This window comes from Narcine bancroftii, chromosome 3, assembly GCF_036971445.1.
Source record: "Narcine bancroftii isolate sNarBan1 chromosome 3, sNarBan1.hap1, whole genome shotgun sequence".
Lineage (NCBI taxonomy): Eukaryota > Metazoa > Chordata > Chondrichthyes > Torpediniformes > Narcinidae > Narcine > Narcine bancroftii.
In genome coordinates this window covers 90,681,269-90,704,011 of record NC_091471.1, presented here as the reverse complement: position 1 = coordinate 90,704,011, position 22,743 = coordinate 90,681,269, and the positions used below count along the sequence as shown (strand labels likewise).

General features: G+C 41.2%; 1 protein-coding gene across 8 annotated transcripts in view; it reads left to right on the top strand.

Annotated features, from left to right (window-relative positions):
- The window catches only part of fat1a (FAT atypical cadherin 1a), a 256,473-nt gene that overhangs the window by 90,390 nt on the left and 143,340 nt on the right, over window positions 1-22,743 (top strand). For all 8 annotated transcript variants that reach the window (XR_011353525.1, XM_069924528.1, XM_069924529.1 and 5 more), the window contains exon 4: window positions 11,861-11,922. Coding sequence is in view for 7 of the 8 variants with exons in the window: in XM_069924528.1 (XP_069780629.1) it covers window positions 11,861-11,922 (62 nt within the window). In the remaining variant the exon portion in view is untranslated. The remainder of the gene's footprint in view (window positions 1-11,860; window positions 11,923-22,743) is intronic.

Below are 22,743 nucleotides of genomic sequence, written 5' to 3'. Positions count from 1 at the left end.
AATGTAGCATTTTCTCGCCTTCTCTGCATGCCTTCAATATTATATGATCAACACAAACTCAGAAGACACGTCAGCAGATATGTAGCTTCAATTATAGTTATTTTGTTTGTTGCTCATCTGCTTTTTAATAACGATGTGATATTTTTGTGTTCAGTTTGTTGCCTCCAAAATGTGATATTAATCTCTAATATTACGCTAATTTTCAAAGCGAATGTTGCAGTCCCTGAAAATAATGTATTTAAGGAAAACTTGTATGAAACAATAATATACTATGCTATCCCTTTACCTGCTGACTCTTGTCAATATTACAACAAATTGAAATCCAAGAAAGTTATCTGCAAATGCACAGCAGATGTTAGCAACAACAAAATAAAATTAAACATAAATTCATGTTCTCCCTTAAAAGCCAATTCCTCATAGTTCTTGAAAAATATGCCAGCATGTAGTTGCACCATAATAACAGCACAGCCTTGTGGAAATCAGAATTTGCTTTGTCCAGAGGACATAAAGTAAATTAGATTCCTTCCACAGAGCAGTTATTTTTTTAATGATGTGCTAAAACAGACTAGAATCACAAATGTCTAATCCATTCCAACAAGAATATCTTTATTTTGCAAATCAGCATACTGCGCTAATTTGCAGGATCCACAAAAATACTTTTCATGTTTGCAATTATTTCCTTTTTATTTTTTTTAACTAAAAGTCTCTCTGGTATATCTTGGTGACTGAAGAAGGAACAGATTAAGGTGCACAAAATATAATTTAATGTTTAAAATTAGGACAGACCTTTTCATGGATATCCGTGTAAAAGATCGGGGTATTTCTACTGCACATTCATAGAGGATAGAATATTGCTGTAGCCTGTGATATATTTCCTCTTGGGATGTTCATTATTTAAATTGGCCAAAGTTGCATTGTCATTTGCTGTAAAGGAAGAACAAAGTTCTTTCTTCAGTCAGGATTGGTGCAAATGAATGTTTGGCCTGGAAATTACCTTGCAGCAGGATGTGCTTAAACAAGCAATGTCTTAAACAAGCAATGTCTCAAAAAATCCAGCTTTTTTTTAGTGTATGGATGGTTGCTGCAATATCTTTGTGCACAATATGTTTTAACGCCACTGCAGTTCAGCACCTCAAGCATCTTTCTTCTACTGTCTCAGCTAATGTAGGTTTAGAGATGGTTAACTGAGGTCCTCCATCAGCCAGCTCCCCACCATGACTACCAGCCCCCCCACATCTCCATCGGGCACACAAAACTCAAAACGGTCAACCAGTTTACCTATCTCGGCTGCACCATTTCATCAGATGCAAGGATCGACAATGAGATAGACAACAGACTCGCCAAGGCAAATAGCGCCTTTGGAAGACTACACAAAAGAGTCTGGAAAAACAACCAACTGAAAAACCTCACAAAGATAAGCGTATACAGAGCCGTTGTCATACCCACACTCCTGTTCGGCTCCGAATCATGGGTCCTCTACCGGCACCACCTACGGCTCCTAGAACGCTTCCACCAGCGTTGTCTCCGCTCCATCCTCAACATCCATTGGAGCGCTCACACCCCTAACGTCGAGGTACTCGAGATGGCAGAGGTCGACAGCATCGAGTCCACGCTGCTGAAGATCCAGCTGCGCTGGATGGGTCACGTCTCCAGAATGGAGGACCATCGCCTTCCCAAGATCGTATTATATGGCGAGCTCTCCACTGGCCACCGTGACAGAGGTGCACCAAAGAAAAGGTACAAGGACTGCCTAAAGAAATCTCTTGGTGCCTGCCACATTGACCACCGCCAGTGGGCTGATAACGCCTCAAACCGTGCATCTTGGCGCCTCACAGTTTGGCGGGCAGCAGCCTCCTTTGAAGAAGACCGCAGAGCCCACCTCACTGACAAAAGGCAAAGGAGGAAAAACCCAACACCCAACCCCAACCAACCAATTTTCCCTTGCAACCGCTGCAATCGTGTCTGCCTGTCCCGCATCGGACTGGTCAGCCACAAACGAGCCTGCAGCTGACGTGGACTTTTTACCCCCTCCATAAATCTTCGTCCGCGAAGCCAAGCCAAAGAAAGAATTGCTAGGTACAGTAAAACCCCTGATATTCGACACCTACAAGTATTAGTCGATGCCGGATAAGTTTATTTTCCAGTTACTTAAGACTTTTTCATGATGCCTAACTAATACACCTGCATTAAGAATAAAAAGTTTAAAAGACAAAAAAACTATACTGTACTTTCACTGAACAAACTTCACTTTCATGAATATATAAACCTTAAAACATTTTGTTTTATTTTCAGTCACATTCTTTGAAAACATTTAACTGTTGCTGCATCTGCAGGTTATTCCTCCTCCATAGAGCTCCCTGAAAGACGAATAATAACACTACAGATGATTACCCCCCCCCCCCTTCCCCTACCCCCAAGTTTACAAATAAATCCTCTGAATGGAGAGAGGCATACTGACTAGGGATATAGAGATACTTTTAAGAGAGTCACCTGAACAGTGAGTGGCATCAACCAGTGCTTCAACCTGGGTGATGTCAATTTATTCAAACACAACTTTATTCAAATTTTATTCATACAGCTGCTATGAGCAAAGCACTTTGCTGGCTGAATATTTGCTTCATATTCACCAAAGGTCCATGTGTTACTTCAGATAACTTTTACAATTTTATACTTGCGTATTTTTTTTACCTATTATTTTCTTATTTATTTGAACTTTTAACATTTATTTTCCTCTTTTTTGCTGATTGCTTGAGGCTGCTGGTTGCTTGAATTCTGTATACCATGGGTTTAACTGTAGTTGTGCATGAACCTCGTGTGCCATTTAGCAGACTATATTTAAATGCGTTTAATGTGCTGCTTTGTTCAGTATTGACTGCTACAATCCTTGAGGATTTGTGAATGGAATTATTAATATTGTTATAACATTGGGATGTTTATTGTTAATAACATTTATAAGAAAGGATAAATGTTATATTGATGGCATGGACCCACTTGCACTCACCTCTGGAGTTCAGTTCTTTAATTCACATTTGCACCAAGAATATTGATGGACACTCAGGCCTGAAACACTGGTTACCCTTTACTTCCTATAGATGCTGTGTAACCTGCAGTTTCTCCAGCAGTTTTGTGCATTGCACGTGAAACATTGTTTTTCTCCCATTGATGCTGTTCAACCAGCTGAGTTCCTCCAGTAGATTGTTTTTTTTTGCAAATTGTATGAGGAGGTCCGGAGTTAAATAGTCAGTGAAATGCAAACTAGATGTCGGTGAGATGTGCAAATGTCACTCGGTGGTAGTTAACATCACTTTGGGTGATTGAAAGCAGACTAATTGGTAGGTTGTTAGCTGGATTGGTTTGTCCTGTTTTTGTGGAGACAGTAGATTCTTGGGTAACTTTCCACACTGTTGAACAGGTGCCAGTGTTGAAACTAGGCTGGAACAGTATAAGCTTAGGTGGTTTTGGAGTGCAAGTCTTCAGTACTACAGCCAGAGGTGTTCTCTACTATATTCACTGATCACGGGGGTAGTGCCAGAGGATTGGAAGGTGGCTCATGTTGTTCCGCTGTTTAAGAAAGGGTCCAAATGTAAGCCTGGAAATTATAGACATGTGAGTCTGATGTCTGTGGTGGGTAAGTTGATGGAAAGTGTTCTGAGGGATGGCATTTACAAATATTTGGAAGAACAGGGATTGATAGGTAGTAGTCAGCATGGTTTTGTCAGGGTTAGATCATGCTTAACAAACCTTGTAAAGTTTTTCGAGGGGGTTACAAAAAAGATTGATGAAGGGAAGGCTGTGGATGTTGTCTATTTAGACTTTAGTAAAGCTTTTGACAAAGTTCCCCACAGGAGGTTAGAAAAAAAGGTGGAGGCATTAGGTATAAATAAGGAGGTAGTGAAATGGATTCAGCAATGGTTGGATGGGAGGTGTCAGAGAGTAGTGGTAGAAAATTGTTTGTCATATTGGAGGCCGGTGACTAGTGGAGTTCCTCAGGGATTGGTCCTGGGTCCACTATTGTTTGTTATATATATTAACGATCTGGAAGAAGGGGTGGTGAATTGGAGAAGTAAGTTTGCAGATGATACAAAGATTGGTGGTATTGTGGACAGTGAGGAAGATTACCGTAGCTTAAAAAGAGATATAGGAAAACTAGAGGAGTGGGCTGAGAAATGGCTCATGGAATTTAATACGGATTAAGTGTGAAGTGTTGCATTTTGGAAAGGCAAATCTAAACAGGTCATATACATTGAATGGTAGACAATTGAGGAGCGCAGAGCAACAAAGGGATTTAGGAGTTATGGTAAATAGTATCCTCAAAATTAATACTCGGGTAGATAGAATGGTGAAGAAGGCATTTGGAATGTTGGCCTTCATAAATCGGAGTATTGAATTCAAGAGTTGGGATGTTATGATGAAATTGTACAAAGCATTGGTGAGGCCAAATTTGGAATACTGTGTGCCGTTTTGGTCACCAAATTATAGGAAGGATATAAACAAAATAGAGAGCGTGCAGAGAAGGTTCACGAGAATGTTGACAGGATGTCAGGGTTTGAGTTACAGAGAAAGGTTGAGCAGCCTGGGGCTTTTTTCTCTGGAGCGTAGAAGATTGCGGGGGGATTTGATGGAGGTGTTCAAGATTTTAAAAGGGACAGAGAGAGTCAACGTGGATAGGCTTTTTCAATTAAGATTGGGGGATATTCAAACCAGAGGCCATGGTTTGAGATTGAAGGGGGAAAATTATAAGGGGAGGGGAAATTTGTTCACGGAAAGGGTGCTTGGGATGCGCAATAAGCTTCCGGCAGAGGTGGTTGAAGCAGGAACGTTATTTACATTTAAGGAAAGACTGGATAATTACATGGAGGGGAGAGGATTAGAGGGGTATGAACCAGGTGCTGGTCAGTGGGACGAGGAAGGTGGCCATTTGTTCCGACATGGACTAGTAGGGCCAAACTGGCCTGTTCTGTGCTGCATATGGTTATATGGTTATTTCTTGATATTACGTGGAGTGAATCAAATTAGTTGGAAGAGAAACTCAGCAGGTTATTTGGCATTCAAAGGAAGTGTGGGTTAAGAAGCATTTCAGGCCTGGGCCCTTCGTCAAGTACAGTACATGTTCTTGCATTACTATCCTATAATATCTGTCAAAGGGCCCAGACCAAAAGCATTGGTTACCCTGTCACTTCCTATGGATGCTGCGTGACCCGTTGAGTTTCTCCAGCACGTTTGTGTATTGCACTCCACCCCAGCATCTGCAGCTTTTCTTGTTTAACTCAAATTAGCTGAAGACTGGCTTTTGTGAAGGTAAGAGATCTAAGGAGGAAGCCAGAATGATAAGCTACTTGACATTTCTGGATGAACGTGGTCAGTTAAAATACGAGTAGCCCTTGAAGTGAGCAGCAAGACCTACTGTTTCAGATTTGGTGAAGAGAGTGATTTTTTTTGGGGGGGGGAGGATATTTTATTTGTTTTCATCAAAAAGAATGACTGTGTTTGAAAAGGTGCTACAATAAGTTATGATTTAAAGTTTAACTACAATGAATAAAATGCCAGTCAGCCGAGATTAAGTATAAATAGATAGACTACAGTGGTTTTAATTCAAGCGAACATTTTGCAATGTTAAAGCATTATCTCTTCACAAAATGCCCAATTTGTTGAGAGAAAGCAATTCCAAATAGTTCATTATAGTTTTTCCCTTCAGAAGGGAAAAACTATAATGCAGTATTGAGTAATTTACTAGACTGGGCTTCTGGGTTATGTATGTTGTTATGTTGATGGGTAAACCTAGTCTAACAGATGGCTATAATAAAACACCATTATTTCTACCTCTCAGTAAAAGCATTGAAGTTTTATGTAAATAAATGGCTGATTGATCATCTCCAACACTAATTGCATACAGCTGTAGACCTGGCAGTTTGTTGAATTCATTGCCTTCTTTTATAATGTTGCTTTTTTTCCTCAGTGACATAGATGCAAAAAAATTCAATTTTTACATAAACATCATTTTGGTGACTAAACAGAAAATATTCAAAGTATTCAGAAAGTCAGCAGAACCAGTGGGTGGGAAAACAGATTCAGTGTTAAAGGTCCTGAATTTTTCCTCTCCCGAGTAATGTTGCTTCCAGCATTTTCAATCTTTTTTTTTAATTATTATTTGATTTTCAGCACCTTTAGTTTTTTTTTGCTCTGATTATTTCAAGATTCAATTCCCTTATTATTGTATAATAGTGCAGAATATGTCTTCTTCTTTGGCTTGGCTTCGCGGACAAAGATTTATGGAGGGCTAAATGTCCACGTCAGCTGCAGGCTTGTTTGTGGCTGACAAGTCCGATGCGGGACAGGCAGACACGGTTGCAGGGGAAAATTTGTTGGTTGGGGTTGGGTGTTGGGTTTTTCCTCCTTTGTCTTTTGTCAGTGAGGTGAGCTCTGCGGTCTTCTTCAAAGGAGGTTGCTGCCCGCCGAACTGTGAGGCGCCAAGATGCACAGTTTGAGGCGAGATCAGCCCACTGGCGGTGGTCGATGTGGCAGGCACCAAGAGATTTCTTTAGGCAGTCCTTGTACCTCTTCTTTGGTGCACCTCTGACACGATGGCCAGTGGAGAGCTCTCCATATAACACGATCTTGGGAAGGCGATGGTCCTCCATTCCGGAGACGTGACCTACCCAGCACAGTTGGATCTTCAACAGCGTGGATATGTAATATTACATCAAATTGCCTTCTGCCTGCTGTAAGGCAGACAAGAATCGAAACTGATATCGCCCGGCACTCCTTACAGTACGAAAGAGAGAGAGTGAAGCAAAAGAGAGTCCCTTCAGAATCGCTGTGTCCGTGGATTCGCCTCCAGCACACCTACAGCCATGACAACCCATTGGCAACCCGAGCTCAGATCCAAACCTCCAACGTGATAAGGACGCCTTCAGTGCCCGAGGTCCGGGATCCTTTCTTGCCCTCAATACCTTCTTGATTCCTGGCTCCGATGCCTGATTCCCATGAGCCTGCACTCCATGTGTGTTACCTGACCGCATGTTGCCCACAATCTGTTGGGGTCCCTCAGCCACTGAGCTCCTCGCTGGTCTGCTGCCGTGGTCACAATCCTGTAAGGTTGTCTTCTATGCTTCTTCTCAACAAGGGGTGGCCTTCCCCCTTTCTGGTGCCCTGCGCTGGTCTGCTGCTCCCCAGAGTCTGCCATCCCCTGTGGCCACTACCATTAGGGCTGGGTGATTGAACCCTTGGGAGCAGTGCTGTCTCTCTGCTCTCCTGGTCCACGCTAGTGCCAACGCTGTCAGCATTGCCATTTCAGCACTCCGGCAGTGCCACATTTTTTCTACAATGAGATCTCTAGGATTGAACATGTGTTGCTTTGTCTTGGAGTATATTTACATCTCAATTGCTGGAGACATCCTGTAAATCAATTTGATTTACTCTTGGTCTTTGTTAATTGAATAATCTGAATTTGAAAGAGCTGTAGCTTGTTGTAATTTTATCACCCACAGTTTGATATTTTTCCTCACAATTTACCACAATAGCAAAACCATAACTACAAGTTCTACCGCTAGTTGACCATAATTGTTCCTGTCATTATTGATACTCTTCCAATAAGCTAAGAACTGTATCCTTTTGAAAGTTGCAATCTTGATTTTTGAGCTAGTGACCCATAAGTTTGAAAAAAAAAATTAATATTGGGGGTAAACAAATGGTCATCTATGTTCTCTCATTATAATTCTATCTTGCCAGGTCTAACTTCTAATTTAAATGCCTCCCAATATTTTTGATGGTTATATGTGTTGGATTTCTTCTTTGACGAGGTAACTTTAATTTACGACATTATTTTAATTTATAGCAAATGTAATTTTCCACCTCTCCATGCTGCTGTTGAAGATTGCTATGAATCAATATTCTGAACTTATTTATGACACCTAATAGTACTTCTTGCAGTCACTTGTAATATTCTCCTTAGGCTTCAGAATTTAAGAAGGGTTGCATTAACTTGGACTAACCGAAGCAGTAGCAGCAAAACCTGGTGGATGAAGGTTCATTTGGTCACTGTCAACCTTCAAGGTGTCAGATGAAGAAGTGGTGAGGGGTAAAATGATCTATTGTGAGCAGTAAAACAACAATAACAAGAACAGACAGAACAGGCCTTTTGGCCCACAATGTGTAAACCAAACATGATACCCACAGAAACTGAATCTTGTCTGTGTGTACATACTCTTTTATTCCCTCCATGTTCATTGTCAATCTAAAAGCCTCTTAAATGCTACTGTTATACCTGCTTCCATCATTACAACTGGCAGTTCCAGGCATTTATCACTTAAAAAAAAACACCAAAAAAATCTCCACACATCTCTTTAAAACTTTGCACCTCTCACCTTAAATGCATGCCTTCTGGAAAAAAGATTCTGACTGTCACCCACAATTTGATATTCCTCTGATAATTTTATAAGCTTCTATCAGGTCTCACCTTGGTTTTCTGCACTTGGAGAAAACAACCCAAGTTTGTCCAATATATCTTCATAGCTCATACCCTCTAATCCAGGCAGCACCCTTGTGTCCTTTTTGAAGTGTCTACATCCTTTCTACGGCTCCTAGAACGCTTCCACCAGCGTTGTCTCCGCTCCATCCTCAACATCCATTGGAGCGCTCACACCCCTAACGTCGAGGTACTCGAGATGGCAGAGGTCGACAGCATCGAGTCCACGCTGCTGAAGATCCAGCTGCGCTGGATGGGTCACGTCTCCAGAATGGAGGACCATCGCCTTCCCAAGATCGTATTATATGGCGAGCTCTCCACTGGCCACCGTGACAGAGGTGCACCAAAGAAAAGGTACAAGGACTGCCTAAAGAAATCTCTTGGTGCCTGCCACATTGACCACCGCCAGTGGGCTGATAACGCCTCAAACCGTGCATCTTGGCGCCTCACAGTTTGGCGGGCAGCAGCCTCCTTTGAAGAAGACCGCAGAGCCCACCTCACTGACAAAAGGCAAAGGAGGAAAAACCCAACACCCAACCCCAACCAACCAATTTTCCCTTGCAACCGCTGCAATCGTGTCTGCCTGTCCCGCATCGGACTTGTCAGCCACAAACGAGCCTGCAGCTGACGTGGACTTTTTACCCCCTCCATAAATCTTCATCCGCGAAGCCAAGCCAAAGAACATCCTTTCTGTAACGGTATGTCCAAAAATCATATTCTCAGGGTGACCTAATCCAAATTTTATCAGTTGCAGTTCCTTGTTTTGCAAAGCGCATCCTCTTAATTTGGCACTGTCAGATTGGCTTGGAATTTGCAAGGATAAGGAAATCAAAAATGTGTCTAGTTGTCCCAACTAATGTTATAGATGTTATAAAAATCACATTTATTTTAACAGTCAAAGCGTTTTAATGGGAAACAACATAATAATAATAATAGCTTCATCTGTCACAACCTGGCCCCACCTCTTTAAAATTTACTGGGCTATTTGAATATTTCTTGAAGCCTTTCCAGTCATTAGAGCATCTGCCCTTGATATTCTTCAGACTTTTAACTTCCATTCTTGGTGCTATCATATGTACACTTTCCAATACTTGAAGTGCGGTGATCAAAATTGATTTGTTGTCCTCCAAGTGTGCTCTACCAATGCTTTATAATTCTTTACTGATGTTTTGTGGATTTAATGCCTGTCCCGCATCGGACTTGTCAGCCACAAACGAGCCTGCAGCTGACGTGGACATTTACCCCCTCCATAAATCTTCGTCCGCGAAGCCAAGCCAAGATTCATCAAATGCAAGGATCGACAACGAGATAGACAACAGACTCGCCAAGGCAAATAGCGCCTTTGGAAGACTACACAAAAGAGTCTGGAAAAACAACCAACTGAAAAACCTCACAAAGATAAGCATATACAGAGCCGTTGTCATACCCACACTCCTGTTCGGCTCCGAATCATGGGTCCTCTACCGGCACCACCTACGGCTCCTAGAACGCTTCCACCAGCGTTGTCTCCGCTCCATCCTCAACATCCATTGGAGCGCTTACATCCCTAACGTCGAAGTACTCGAGATGGCAGAGGTCGACAGTATCGAGTCCACGCTGCTGAAGATCCAGCTGCGCTGGGTGGGTCACGTCTCCAGATTGGAGGACCATCGCCTTCCCAAGATCGTGTTATATGGCGAGCTCTCCACTGGCCACCGTGACGGAGGTGCACCAAAGAAAAGGTACAAGGACTGCCTAAAGAAATCTCTTGGTGCCTGCCACATTGACCACCGCCAGTGGGCTGATATCGCCTCAAACCGTGCATCTTGGCGCCTCACAGTTCGGCAGGCAGCAACCTCCTTTGAAGAAGACTGCAGATCCCACCTCACTGACAAAAGGCAAAGGAGGAAAAACCCAACACCCAACCCCAACCAACCAATTTTCCCCTGCAACCGTGTCTGCCTGTCCCGCATCGGACTTGTCAGCCACAAACGAGCCTGCAGCTGACGTGGACATTTACCCCCTCCATAAATCTTCGTCCGCGAAGCCAAGCCAAAGAAGATCCTGTTTGGGCAGTGTTTTTTAAATAACCATGTCACTGGATCATCTCTATTTGTTACTTGCTATATTGTCATTTACATTTTGTCAGTGTTAATTTGCTTTTCATCTTTCCATTTTCTCAACCCTTCAGAAATATATTAACTGAATCTTCTACATCAAAACCTCATGGTCCCATTGTTGTCCACACATCCTCTGTGATTCACTAATTACTGGAATTGTCAGTCACAGGAGAAGCCTTGCATAAGCAGTCTGGGGAACAGCAGGCAACCATTGTGTACCTTATTCTCACTAATCCTTTTATTCTCCTGCATTTTAAGAGAAGGGAACCTTTTCTTCAATGCCTTGTTATATTTGACATCATAAATAACTACTGATATTTGTATGGTTACTTGTGTTTACCAGATATTTTACTGCACCTCAGGGAAACTTGGGTATTTTCTGGTATATGCTTGTGAAATTCCTGTGACTGATTTGGGAGGAATCTAAATGTATAAGCAGTTTCAATCTCCAAAACGGATTAAATTATCAAAATCAAATTTGGTGGATTTTGTTGTGATGAAGCAAACATGAAAATCTTAACCATTGGAGAAGAATTACTCCTCAAGGTGCTTCATTCAATTAACATTTAATCAATCTTCAAAAGTTGAGCATTTTCGGCAATCTTCACAGGAGTTATTTATTCTAAAAATGTGCAGGGTTGGTAGATGAATTGGTCACATGGTTGCATTTGGGCAGTGCAGCTCGTGGGTGGGAAGGGCCTGTTACCACACTTTATCTCTAAATTAAAATTTTCTTTGTAAATGTGTCTTTAAAGAGGTGCATTTTGCATCTCTTTTCTACTTTAAAACTTAGTTTTGACTTTTATCAAGAATTCTCTTCTGTAAACTTACCTGTATCTTCCTCATATGCCCGGACTTAGAAAGTGGAATGTGAAGCCATAGATTAATAGTCACTACTCGTGTGGGATCATATGTCTACTTGATGCTGAACATATTCCTGATAAACATTGATGCTAAACATATTAATTTTAACAATACATTCAATATGATATTTCTGACTGGTAGCCTTGACTACCAAGATTGACATTTGTAACACTGGTTTAATTTCACATGAGCGTAAAGCTAGATAGTGATCTGAAAGTCTAGGTAATACTTTGGTGTATAAATGGAATGCTAATGTGGGTGGAGTCTATCATGACCTTATAAAAGGTAAGTAAACCACATAATCAGATGATTGAATATTGAGGTTTATGCTTTTATGGCTGTATTGTTAAATTCATTCTTTGTAGAAATTTCTAATGTTTAAAACATCAAATAATCTGCAGAGATTCTGTAATAAGTCTGCTTGGATTTGCAGGTTTGATTACAACAACGTCGCGAAAACTAGACCGTGAACGACAGGCAGAGCACATCCTTGAGGTAAGCATATTTTATTTTAATTCCAGGCTTTCAAAAATACAAAATATGATGTTTATTATTGGTCATGTTAAAAGTAAATGGAAATAGCTTTGGATATTGCTATTGTTAAATCTAATGTGATGTATGTGGATCAGGTTTGTGAATCTTCATCTTTGAACATCTTTTATTCGAAATGGCATTTGAGAACCCTGGACTCTGTTTAGCTTTAATTAGACAATTCTGAAGGCTAATCCATTATGGTTTTGTTAAGGGATCGTGAATGTGGGTCATGTTCCAAGGGTGAGAAGACTTGTGAAATCCTTCTGATTTCTTGTTGCACATTCATTTCAGTTAGAATATTGAAAATACTTAGAAATAAGATGAATGAAGAATCCATATGGAAAATGTCATCTAAAATTGTAATATGGGACAAATAATTGTCAGAAATATTTTAAGTAGTGATCACAGGTAAATATTTTAACAGATGTACATAATATTTTTATTCATTCTCACTTTTTCTCTGCTCCCTTACAAATCCTGATCTTAGTATGAACAGTCATTCTGACTATTGAAATCCTTATGAACCATGTATGAAGTATATATATAGGGAGTCCCCAGATGGAAAACGTCTGATTTATGAACCGACAAGCTGGCCGAAAGGAGAATGGCATCTAGTTCCGGTTCAAGCGGAGCTCACTTTCCATTGGTTGGCTACCCAGTCAATCATCATGCGGCTGGTGATGGGCATCTACTGTCAGGCTACGGCGCATGCGGCCTGGACAAAGTAGCAGGAGGGCAAGGGGGTGGGAGAAGAAGAAGCATGTGACATCGTGATGCCTCCGATGTTGTCACAGTTCGACATGGCCCACTTAGCCCCGCAAAATGGCTGCCTGACCTTAAAGTGCAATTGTGCCACCGAAGAGGGGGGAGAGAGGAGGGAAAGAGCTGGGTGTGAAATTAGGAATTTGAAATTGAAATTATCTGTACAGTTCTGTAGCCATCTCTTCTTCATCTGCTCCATCATTAAAAGTGTTAACTTTTAATCATGATCTTATGACCTCATGTAGTTTCATTCTTACATAATATAATTTATAATATTACTATTATAATATTAATTGTATTATTACAACCTGCATTATTATTTAAGATGTTTTAGTGTATTTGGAAGTGTTTGCATGCATATAAAGGTAAAATATATACTAAGATAAACATTTGACTAACTGACATTAAATAAGGACTGCTGTACTGGTTCCGACTTAAATATGAGTTTGGATTAAAGACAGACCTAGGTAAGGGAATTTGTATTTAACCAAGGGACTGCCTGTAATGTACATATAGATGGCTCATGCATAGGACAACCACTGATTTCCCACCTAAAATGTAGGTTTTGGGCTATGCTCTTTGTATAGGATGACTCCCCCAAATCTGGCACTTACTACTGACTAGTGGGTGATACTGTCACAATATTTTAATACCAAATTACCCTATAAAGGTTTTAATTTTATGAGCATATTTTAAAATAAAACACTAATAGCTCCTGTAACAGGCCATTTAAAACCTGTATGTATCCGACGGGAGGAGGATTGGGTAGATGGATACTGCGGGGGAGCGCTGAGACTTTGTTGGACATGAATAAATTTGCTCTGCTGAACTAGCAGTTCCCCTCAATTGCCGTACATTCATTTTGCTGTTGCCATTTACATGGAGGTGAGCCAGTTTGTCAGCACGCGGAAGGTGCGTGAAGGGCCTGATGCGGACACTTGCCTAGAGGTGTGTCAGGTTGTCAGCACAAGGAAGGTGTGGGGTGGGGTTTCAGTGCGAGGACAGTGGGAGGAATGTGATAGAGGGTGCCTACGGCCTGAACAGGATACTTGAGTCAGCCAGCAGTATGGGAATAGGATATGGAGGGGAAGGGGTGAGATGGCACCAATATTGAAACTTCGCTGTCAAAGTTTGGATTTTAGAGCCAGTGTATATTTTGGGGCAACATTTTTAAGTTTTGAGGATCATCCTATGGACCAGCATATATGGTAAGCGATTGGCTGAAAAACCTCATTAATAGATATATCATTAATAGTGTCCAAGGGAAATGGAAGTTTTACATAATTCCCATGGATGTCTTAAAATTACAATTTTAAATTAAATTTAGATATGCAGCATGGTAACTGGCCCTTCTTTCCCACGAGCCTGTGCCACCAAAGCTCCCCAATTAATCTGCAACTCCTATACATTTTGAATGGTGGGATGAAACCAAAGCACCTGGAGGAAACCCACACAGACACTGGGAGAACGTACAAAATCTTTACAGACAGCGCCGGATTCAAACCCAGGTTATTGGAGCTATAATTGTACTGTACCGTCCAACTGTCATGTAGAACTTGTATTTTATTTTGTTCAAAAGAGATGGGTGTTCAATTGTTAATGTTGAAAAAACACCACAGCGTTCTCGTTCAACCTTGATCATTTGCTTAATTTCTTGGAACATTACCTCTGCACAGATTGTTAAGAACTGGGACAAACAGATTCTTCTTGCTCTTCTGTTGTGTGAAACTAGGGAGAAAATAAAACTGAATAAAAATGAAGCATATCATCTCAGTGGGATTGCTCCCAGTGCAAAATTCACCATAGACAAGTATAGCTCCAGCAGATACAGTACAACTCCGATTATCCAAAATGGTCGAGACTGGATCTATTTTGGATAAATGGTCTTTTTGGAGAACTGATCATTTTTTAAAAACAGCCTAGTAGCATCAGCAAATCACTTGTAACAGTGTTTAAGCACAACAGTGAACAAGATAAAGGGTTTTTTAGCATTACAATAATGTTTAATTCTCACCAAATAATACTGGCCATGCTGATCACCGGCATTTCCCCATTGAGGCCCTGCTCGTTCTAGGAGCCTGAGGTTGAGGTTCCTGCAGCCACTGGGAGCCCGAGGTTCCCGCAGCTTCTGGTGATGGCAGCCCAACACGCCAGCAGTTTGGCTATGAAAATTCTTTGGATAACTTAGGATTTGGAGAATCCGATTTCGGATAATCAGAGTTGTAAGGAGATTGAATGCAAGTATGTGGGTGTGTTTCCACAATTATATTGCGCATCAGTGAGAATACATCTTGGGTACTTCTCATTTAAGGAGGGATATTACCAAGTTAGTAAAAGTTCACACCAATATCTGCAATGGGTGGATTGTATAATAAGGAAAGGCTGTATAGGCCAGGCTTGTATTTGAGTGAATTTAGAACAATGATAAAGGACTTGATTGAAATGTAGGTATGGGAATGGAGAGATTTCCTCTGGCAAATCGAAAACTTAGACTCGATTTAAAAATTGGGATTGCTCATTTAAGATGCAGTTGTCAATTTTTTTCCCCCTGAGTGTCATGAGTCTTTGAAACTGGACATGCGAGGGCTGTTGAAGTAGGGTCTCTGAATATTTTTAAGGCAGAAGTAGATAAATTGTTGAAAAGCAGTGGAGTAGATGGGCATTGAAATCAAATAATGTGATCTGATTGAATGAAGGGGCAGGTTTAAAGGTCCAGGTGCCCTACTTCTGTTCCCATATTTCTGGCTGCTTATTTAGCACTAAACAGCAGTATGTTTTTGTTAAGTTTCCTTTGTTGTAATGCCATAATATGTATGTTTCTATATTCCAACAAAAATAACTGTGATTCTGGTTCTGTGATACCCAACACCTTGCTCTTTGAAGACGGCTGAGGTCTGCCATGTTGGATGCAAACCACATTAAAATAAAAATTGGATGTACTTAAGTTAGGGCAAAATCTGTAGAGAAAGTAGATATTTCCATTCAATTTTCATTAGATCTGTATTGATTTAGAGGTGTAGCAAATTTTAAAACTTGATTGGAAAAAGAACAAAGTAAAAGGTCTGTGTTTGAAAGCAGGAGAGGTTAATTCATAAAAGAGGTATAACACTTGGCCTTCATGACTAAAAGAGGTTTAACACTTGGCCTTCATGACTACTACACCTTTAAAAGGGTCAATGCTAATTCTCTGCTTTAATGCCATATTCCTGAAGAATACCAAATGTACCACACACACACACACACACACACACCATTTTTATGGCACCAGAACTCTCGACGTCACAATCGCAGATTTTCGCCTAGGCTCAGGCTGTGTACTCTCGTTGAGGTCCTGGCAGGCTGCCTGCCCATCCGAGCTCCTGATGCCCCAACTGTGTACTTTCGCCTAGGCCCCAGCCCATCTGATCTTCTGAAGCTCCCAATGCCGCAAATGATGCCGGTACTTACTGCGCTTAAAAATAGTATGTGTGCAATGTCAACTCCCTAAATTTTAACTGAAAAATCGGTCCACTAAATTTGACCATTACTCGCATATATGTTGTATTCAAACTCCACAGCAGTCTGTGTTAAATAATTCCACATGTTATCCTTTGAGTGAATAAGTTTTCTCACATTTCTTACTGGGTGGTAAGTCCACATATGAGGCAATAGGAACTGGATAGGCAGGTGGGTGGTCTGGGTGAGAGTCCATGGCTGGGGCGTCGAAAGCTTGGATGGGCAAGTGGCCAGGGCATTGGGAGCTTGGATGGGCAGGCAGGATCGGGTGGTAAGTCCGCATATGAGGTTTTGGGATCCAGATAGGCAGGCAAGTGGTCTGGCGAGAGTCCGAGGCTGGGGCGTCGGAAGTTTGGATGGTCAAGTGGCCAGGGCGTTGAGAGCTCGGATGGTTTGTGATTAGGGCATCGGGAGCTTGGATGGGTGGGCGACCATGACCAGGAGAGAGTCTGCTGCTGGGGCGTTGGGAGCTTCACAAGCCACATATTAAAGAGCCACATGTGGCTCATGAGCCACAGTTTGGTCATCTCTGGCCTAGACCCCTCCAAACCTCCTCTCTCCATTTACCTATCCAAAATCTTTAAATTTATATTAACACCATCTGTGTGAAAAGGTTGCCCCTCAGGATAATCAGCGGAAATTGCCGAGTGCCTCTTAAAGACAGAGAGAATCAAAAGAGAGTCTCCCCAGAGTCACTGAGTGTCCGTGGACCCACCTCCAGCGCTCCCACAGCTTTCACAGCTGCACGGACCTCAGTCTAAACTATCGGCAACCCAAGTCTTATATCCAACCCTTCAACACGATAAAGAAGCCTTCAGCACCCTTTTGCATCCCATTTCCAATATCTGATAACCCTTAAGCCAGTTTTGAGCTAGTCTCCAGCAGTTTGCAGCCTGTGCAGGTTCCTTGTCTTGAGTCATCGGCAGCCCCTTCTTTACCTGTGTGTTCTTCAGTCGCAGAGCCCTCTCTGGTCCACTGTGGTCACCTTCCTGTAGGGTAATTTCTTCTGCCTTTCATTCTCAAACAGAGAGAGGGTGTGGTGGTCTCCCCATTTTCTGGTGCCCTGTGCCACTCCTCTGCTTCTCCAGAGCCCAGAGTTTGTAACCCCTTGAAGCTGCTGCTGAACGCAGGCACTGCCATCTTGGACCCAAACCCCAGGGTTGCAGGATTTTAAATAAACGACTGTCGGTTCCTTGAACAAGTCATTTGAAGTCTGTATGGAGCTGTAGGTAGTTGGACTGTGCAGTAGAACCCTGTGGAGGATCTCTGTGTCTCCTCTTGCTCTCTGTGGGTCCACACCAGTGGCAGTACTGCTGTTACAGGAGCTCCAGCAGTGCTCTCACTTTTTATAAGAACAATTGAATAAAAGAACAAGGTTGGTTTTGCCATTATCTAATGAATTAGTTTTCTTTGAATATTTTATTTATAAATCTTAAACCACAATAACAGTTACATTCAATTCTAGAAATTATTTCAAAAAATTATATATGTGGTCAATTTCATCTCCCCGCCCCCCCCCCCCAACCCCTGCCCCGCCAACCCACCTCACATCCCCCACCCCTAAAAAAGAAAGAAAAAAAGGAAAAGAGAAAGAAAAACTCAAGAATGCCAAGAAAATAAAACATTTATACAATAAAATCTTTTGGAGGTTATCAAAAAGTGAGGTCTTGAAAAAGCCAATCATACATGCAAACCAAAATTTTGTAAATACGTATCCTATATTTTCCAAAAAATATGACATTTATCTCGCAGATTATAAGTAATCTTCTCAAATGATATACAACTGCAAAGTGCTGCATGCCATGAATTATTTTTTTTAATGACACGAATACAAATTCATTTTTATCAATATCAACTTTTTGGAACTCCAAGTGGGAAATTCACCTTCCTCTAAGAAAATAAGTTTTAAGTTGGTTGGAATTTTTTATTTTGAAAATACAGTGATTACAGAAGGGAACCTCAGTTTGAAAATTTCATAAATTTGATACCGTTCATGACACAAAATTAGAAAATTTTGAGGAAACTAAAATGATTAATGAATGTAGGATCACAAACAGACAGCCATATGATGGTTAACAAATAGGACATTTGACAAGTTATGCAACTGTTTATACTGTATCTTCATAGGCCAAGGTGTAGAATGTTAAGGTTGGGTTGCTAGGTTGCAACTTTATAAAATGCTGCTTCGTGTGCACTTGAGTATTGTGTGTAGATCTGGTTACCACATTATGGGAAGGATGTGGTTGCACTGCAGAGAAGTGTATAGTATCACCTGGATATTGACTGGATTGAAGATTTTAGTTCTTGTAAGATATTTGTAAGGCTAAGTTTGTTTTTATTGTGAAAGGTGCTGAGGGGGGACCTAACAAAGGACTGTAAATGGTAAGAGGCAGGCATAGAGTAGAGACGAGAAATTGCAGATGCTGAAAGCTTGAGGGTAAAAGAGAAGCTGGAGGGTTGGGACCCTTTCTCAGCACCTGAATCATATACTGACTATTTCTCTCCAGGGATGCTGCTTCAGCCTCTGAGTTTCTGCAGTTTCTCATTCTTTCTTTGGCTTGGCTTCGCGGACGAAGATTTATGGAGGGGGTAAAAAGTCCACGTCAGCTGCAGGCTCGTTTGTGGCTGACAAGTCCGATGCGGGACAGGCAGACACGATTGCAGCGGTTGCAGGGGAAAATTGGTTGGTTGGGGTTGGGTGTTGGGTTTTTCCTCCTTTGCCTTTTGTCAGTGAGATGGGCTCTGCGGTCTTCTTCAAAGGATGTTGCTGCCCGCCAAACTGTGAGGCGCCAAGATGCACGGTTTGAGGTGTTATCAGCCCACTGGCGGTGGTCAATGTGGCAGGCACCAAGAGATTTCTTTAGGCAGTCCTTGTACCTTTTCTTTGGTGCACCTCTGTCACGGTGGCCTCTGTCACGGTTTCTCATTATTTGTGAGTAAATAGACAGAAATGTTTTTCCTTTGGCGGAACTATGAAACACAATATGTCACCAGTGTAAGGTGAGAGGAAGAAATCCAATGGAAATTTATTATCTACTACAGAAAACTGTAGATACCTGGAACTCACTGTCAGAGGAGATGGTTGCATAATGAGATCACTACTATGTTTGAGAGATATTTACACAAGCACTCAAGTAGGCAAGGCAGAGAAGGATATGAACCCAAAAGGGGCAAATGGAATTTGTGTTAGGTGCTCTACAACTCTGTCTGTAAATTCAATGACATTTTAGGATGAAAATTGGCACTATGCATAATGTTGGCACTGGAATACAGATTAGATCAATGGTTCTCAGCCTTTTCTTTCCCTTCACATACCACTTTATGTATTCCCTATACCATAGGTGCTCTGTGATTGCTTAAGGTGGTATGTGGGTGGAAAGAAAAAATTTGAAAACTACTGTTGTAATCGTACCTCATTGACTCATTATGTGCATGGTTTCATAACTCCAAAGGAAATGGGCCAATGACGATTTTTATCAAGCAAAATATTTCAGTAACAATTGGGTCTAGAGCAGTGGTTCTCAACCTTCCCTTCCCACTCACACCTGAAGCAATCCCTTACTAATGGCGTAAGGATTACTTAAAGTACTAAATGAGGGGAAAGATAAAGGTTGAGAACGACTGGATTAGATTCTCGGTTAATGAAGACTAAAATGAAGCATTCTTGTCCCATGCCTGTTATAAAGATTCAGCCACTTTTAAGCGTTAGGCCCCATCCACCGTTTTGAGTCTTTCACATAACAGATTGAACTGAACATAGCCAATGCTAAACGAGATAAATCTGAGAAAACATTCCTCGTATGCTGCTCAATGAGAATGCTGGTGGTTCCCAACCAAAAATATAGATGTAGTTCAATTCATGCTGGATGTCATTGGCTGGCTTCTTCAGAAGCCCATTGTCTTCCATTCATCCAATAATCCTGAGCCCCACTATTTGAGATTTGAGGCTCAGCACTTCTTGCGCAAGAATTGTGCCATCTTTTAGTACATTATTTGAAGTTCTCCAGGGTGTTGCACTAAATCGTGCTGAACATGAAAATGAAAGCACCAGTTTCTGGGTCTACTGCGAGTTATCTCTGCCAAGGCACAATTTGAGTTCATTAATCCTGTGATTAGTGGGAGAAAACCAGCAAGTTTTCTTTCTTCTTTCTGATCATTAGCCCTTGCTTAATGTTTTATGTAGATTGTGAGCCAAGAAAAGTTTGAAGTCAGTCGTGATGCTCTCGGATTAAAATAAAACCTTGCACAAAAAAGAGAGAACTTGAAGAATTTAGTGGAGAAATTAAAAAAAAAAAATGATTAGGACAGTAAGAGCAACTATTCTAAAGGAGAAAAATAATTTAAAACAGTAAGATCAATTAAAGGAGGAGGATTGTTAAGGGGAAAAAATACCATTGTGGGATAGACTGGGAATTACAGAGTGACTTTACTTTAACCATGGAAGCCCAACTAAAGTATTAAGAGTTGGAACACTATGTTGCAAGTTCATGAAACACTAGTTAGATTTCTCTAGGGAATATTGGGTGCTCTTCTTGTTGCCATATTATATGAAGGATGTGATTGAACTGGAGCGAATGTAGAATAGATTCTGAAAACATAGCATAGTAGAGTTCAGGAACTGGCTTCCCACCTACAATGTCTGTGTCAGCAGTGATCCCAATTTCAACTAATACCTTCTGCCTACACATATTCTGTATCTCTCCATTCCCTGATCGTTCAGGTGTCATCTAAATATCTCTGTAAAAGTGTTATTATTGTAACTGCTTCCACCACCACCTCTCCAAGTAGGAGGTTCCCACTCTCCATTCTCTGTGTTACAATTAAAACTCACAAATCTTTTTGAAACTTCTCACATTCACCTTAATTCTATGCCTGTTAACATTTGACATTTCCACCTTGGAGAAGAGGACTTTGACTATCTGCCCTATCTATGCCTCATAATTTTATCAACCCTCAACCTCTGACATGCAAGAGAAAACAATCCAAGTTTGACTCATCTCTCCTTGTAGCTAATACTCTCTAATCCAGAAAACATCTCAGTGAACCTCCTCTGCACCCTCTCCAAAGCACCCATATTCTTCCTGTAATGCTGCAGCCAGAACTGCACACACTATCCAAATGTGGCCTCACAGAAGTTTTATACTTCTGCAATATGATTTGCCAACCTTTATACCCAATGCCCTGACCGACAGTCAGATATGCTTTGCTTCTCCTTTACTACCCTATCTATGCATGCAGCCACTTTTAGAGATCTTTGGATTTACACCGTAAGATTTCTCTGTACATCAGTGCTCTTAAAGGTCCTGCCATTGACTAAATGTTCCTCTCGAATTTGACCATCCAAATTATACTACCTCGTATTTATCTGCATTGTTCCATCTGTCATTTCTGTGCCCATTCTATGTCCCACTGATCTATATCCTGTAGTATTCTTTAACAACTTTCCTCACTATCCACAACTCTTACGTCATCTGCAAAACTGTTAATCATCTCACCGACTTTTTATCCAAACCATATTTTTTTAAACACAACAGGGGCACCAGAACTGGTCAGAATTTACCATCAATCTCCCTTGTCCGGATGGCTCTAGTTTTGGGGAGAGATTGGATTGGCTGGGTTATCACTAGTCCCAGACTTCAAATTAGGAAAAAAAACACTTCCAGTCAGAAAAAAATCTTCTAAGGGCACCCTGTCACCCACCACCAATTTGCAGTGAAAATAGCTGTGTCCTGCAAGATCATTACTGGGTCCACACTGTTACAAATGTCAATAACTGACTGGAATTAAAAACACCATCTATAAATGATGAATGGACAGTTAGACCATTGTTGAAGAACTACAGCAAAATATTGCAAGTGCTAATAAACATGCAGAATGAACATATAATTGACAAATGAAGATTTAAAATAAGGTGCATCCTATTTCATTCAGAGGACAGTGGTTTATCCAATTTGGAGATCACCTCCAAGCACTGTTATCCTCGACCAGACCTTCAGATCTCTTCTGCAGGGTGTTGTCCTGAATGGAGCATCTTTAGTTACAGCACTTTCCCAGTTGCTAAATCTCTGTCAGTTGAGAAATCTCCTTGAACATGCTGCATAAACAATGTAAATATAATGCAACACATTTGATGCCATTGTAAGGTGTGCATTTTGCATGCTTTTGTGATCCTACTGGAGGCAGTCTCTGAATTGCTTGGGATAATTGATAATCAATTGCTAGTACAGTACTTTTTGATGGAAAGGGTAAAGCTCACAGACTACTTTGAAACTGCAACTCCGGAGCAATAAACTGAACTTGGACAGCAAAGGCACTGGCCACACTGACTACCAGTTGTGCCGCCCACTGATATAGTTTGATGAGGAGAGATGAGAGAACGATCAAGTGGAACATAAGTATTACGACAGTTCTGACCTGTTTCCATCTCATATATTCTACATAAACGCATAGTTTTACATTTTGAAGATGGACTCATAAATAAATCAAACAAAAGCTGGAGACAGGATGAAGACGTACCACTGCAGA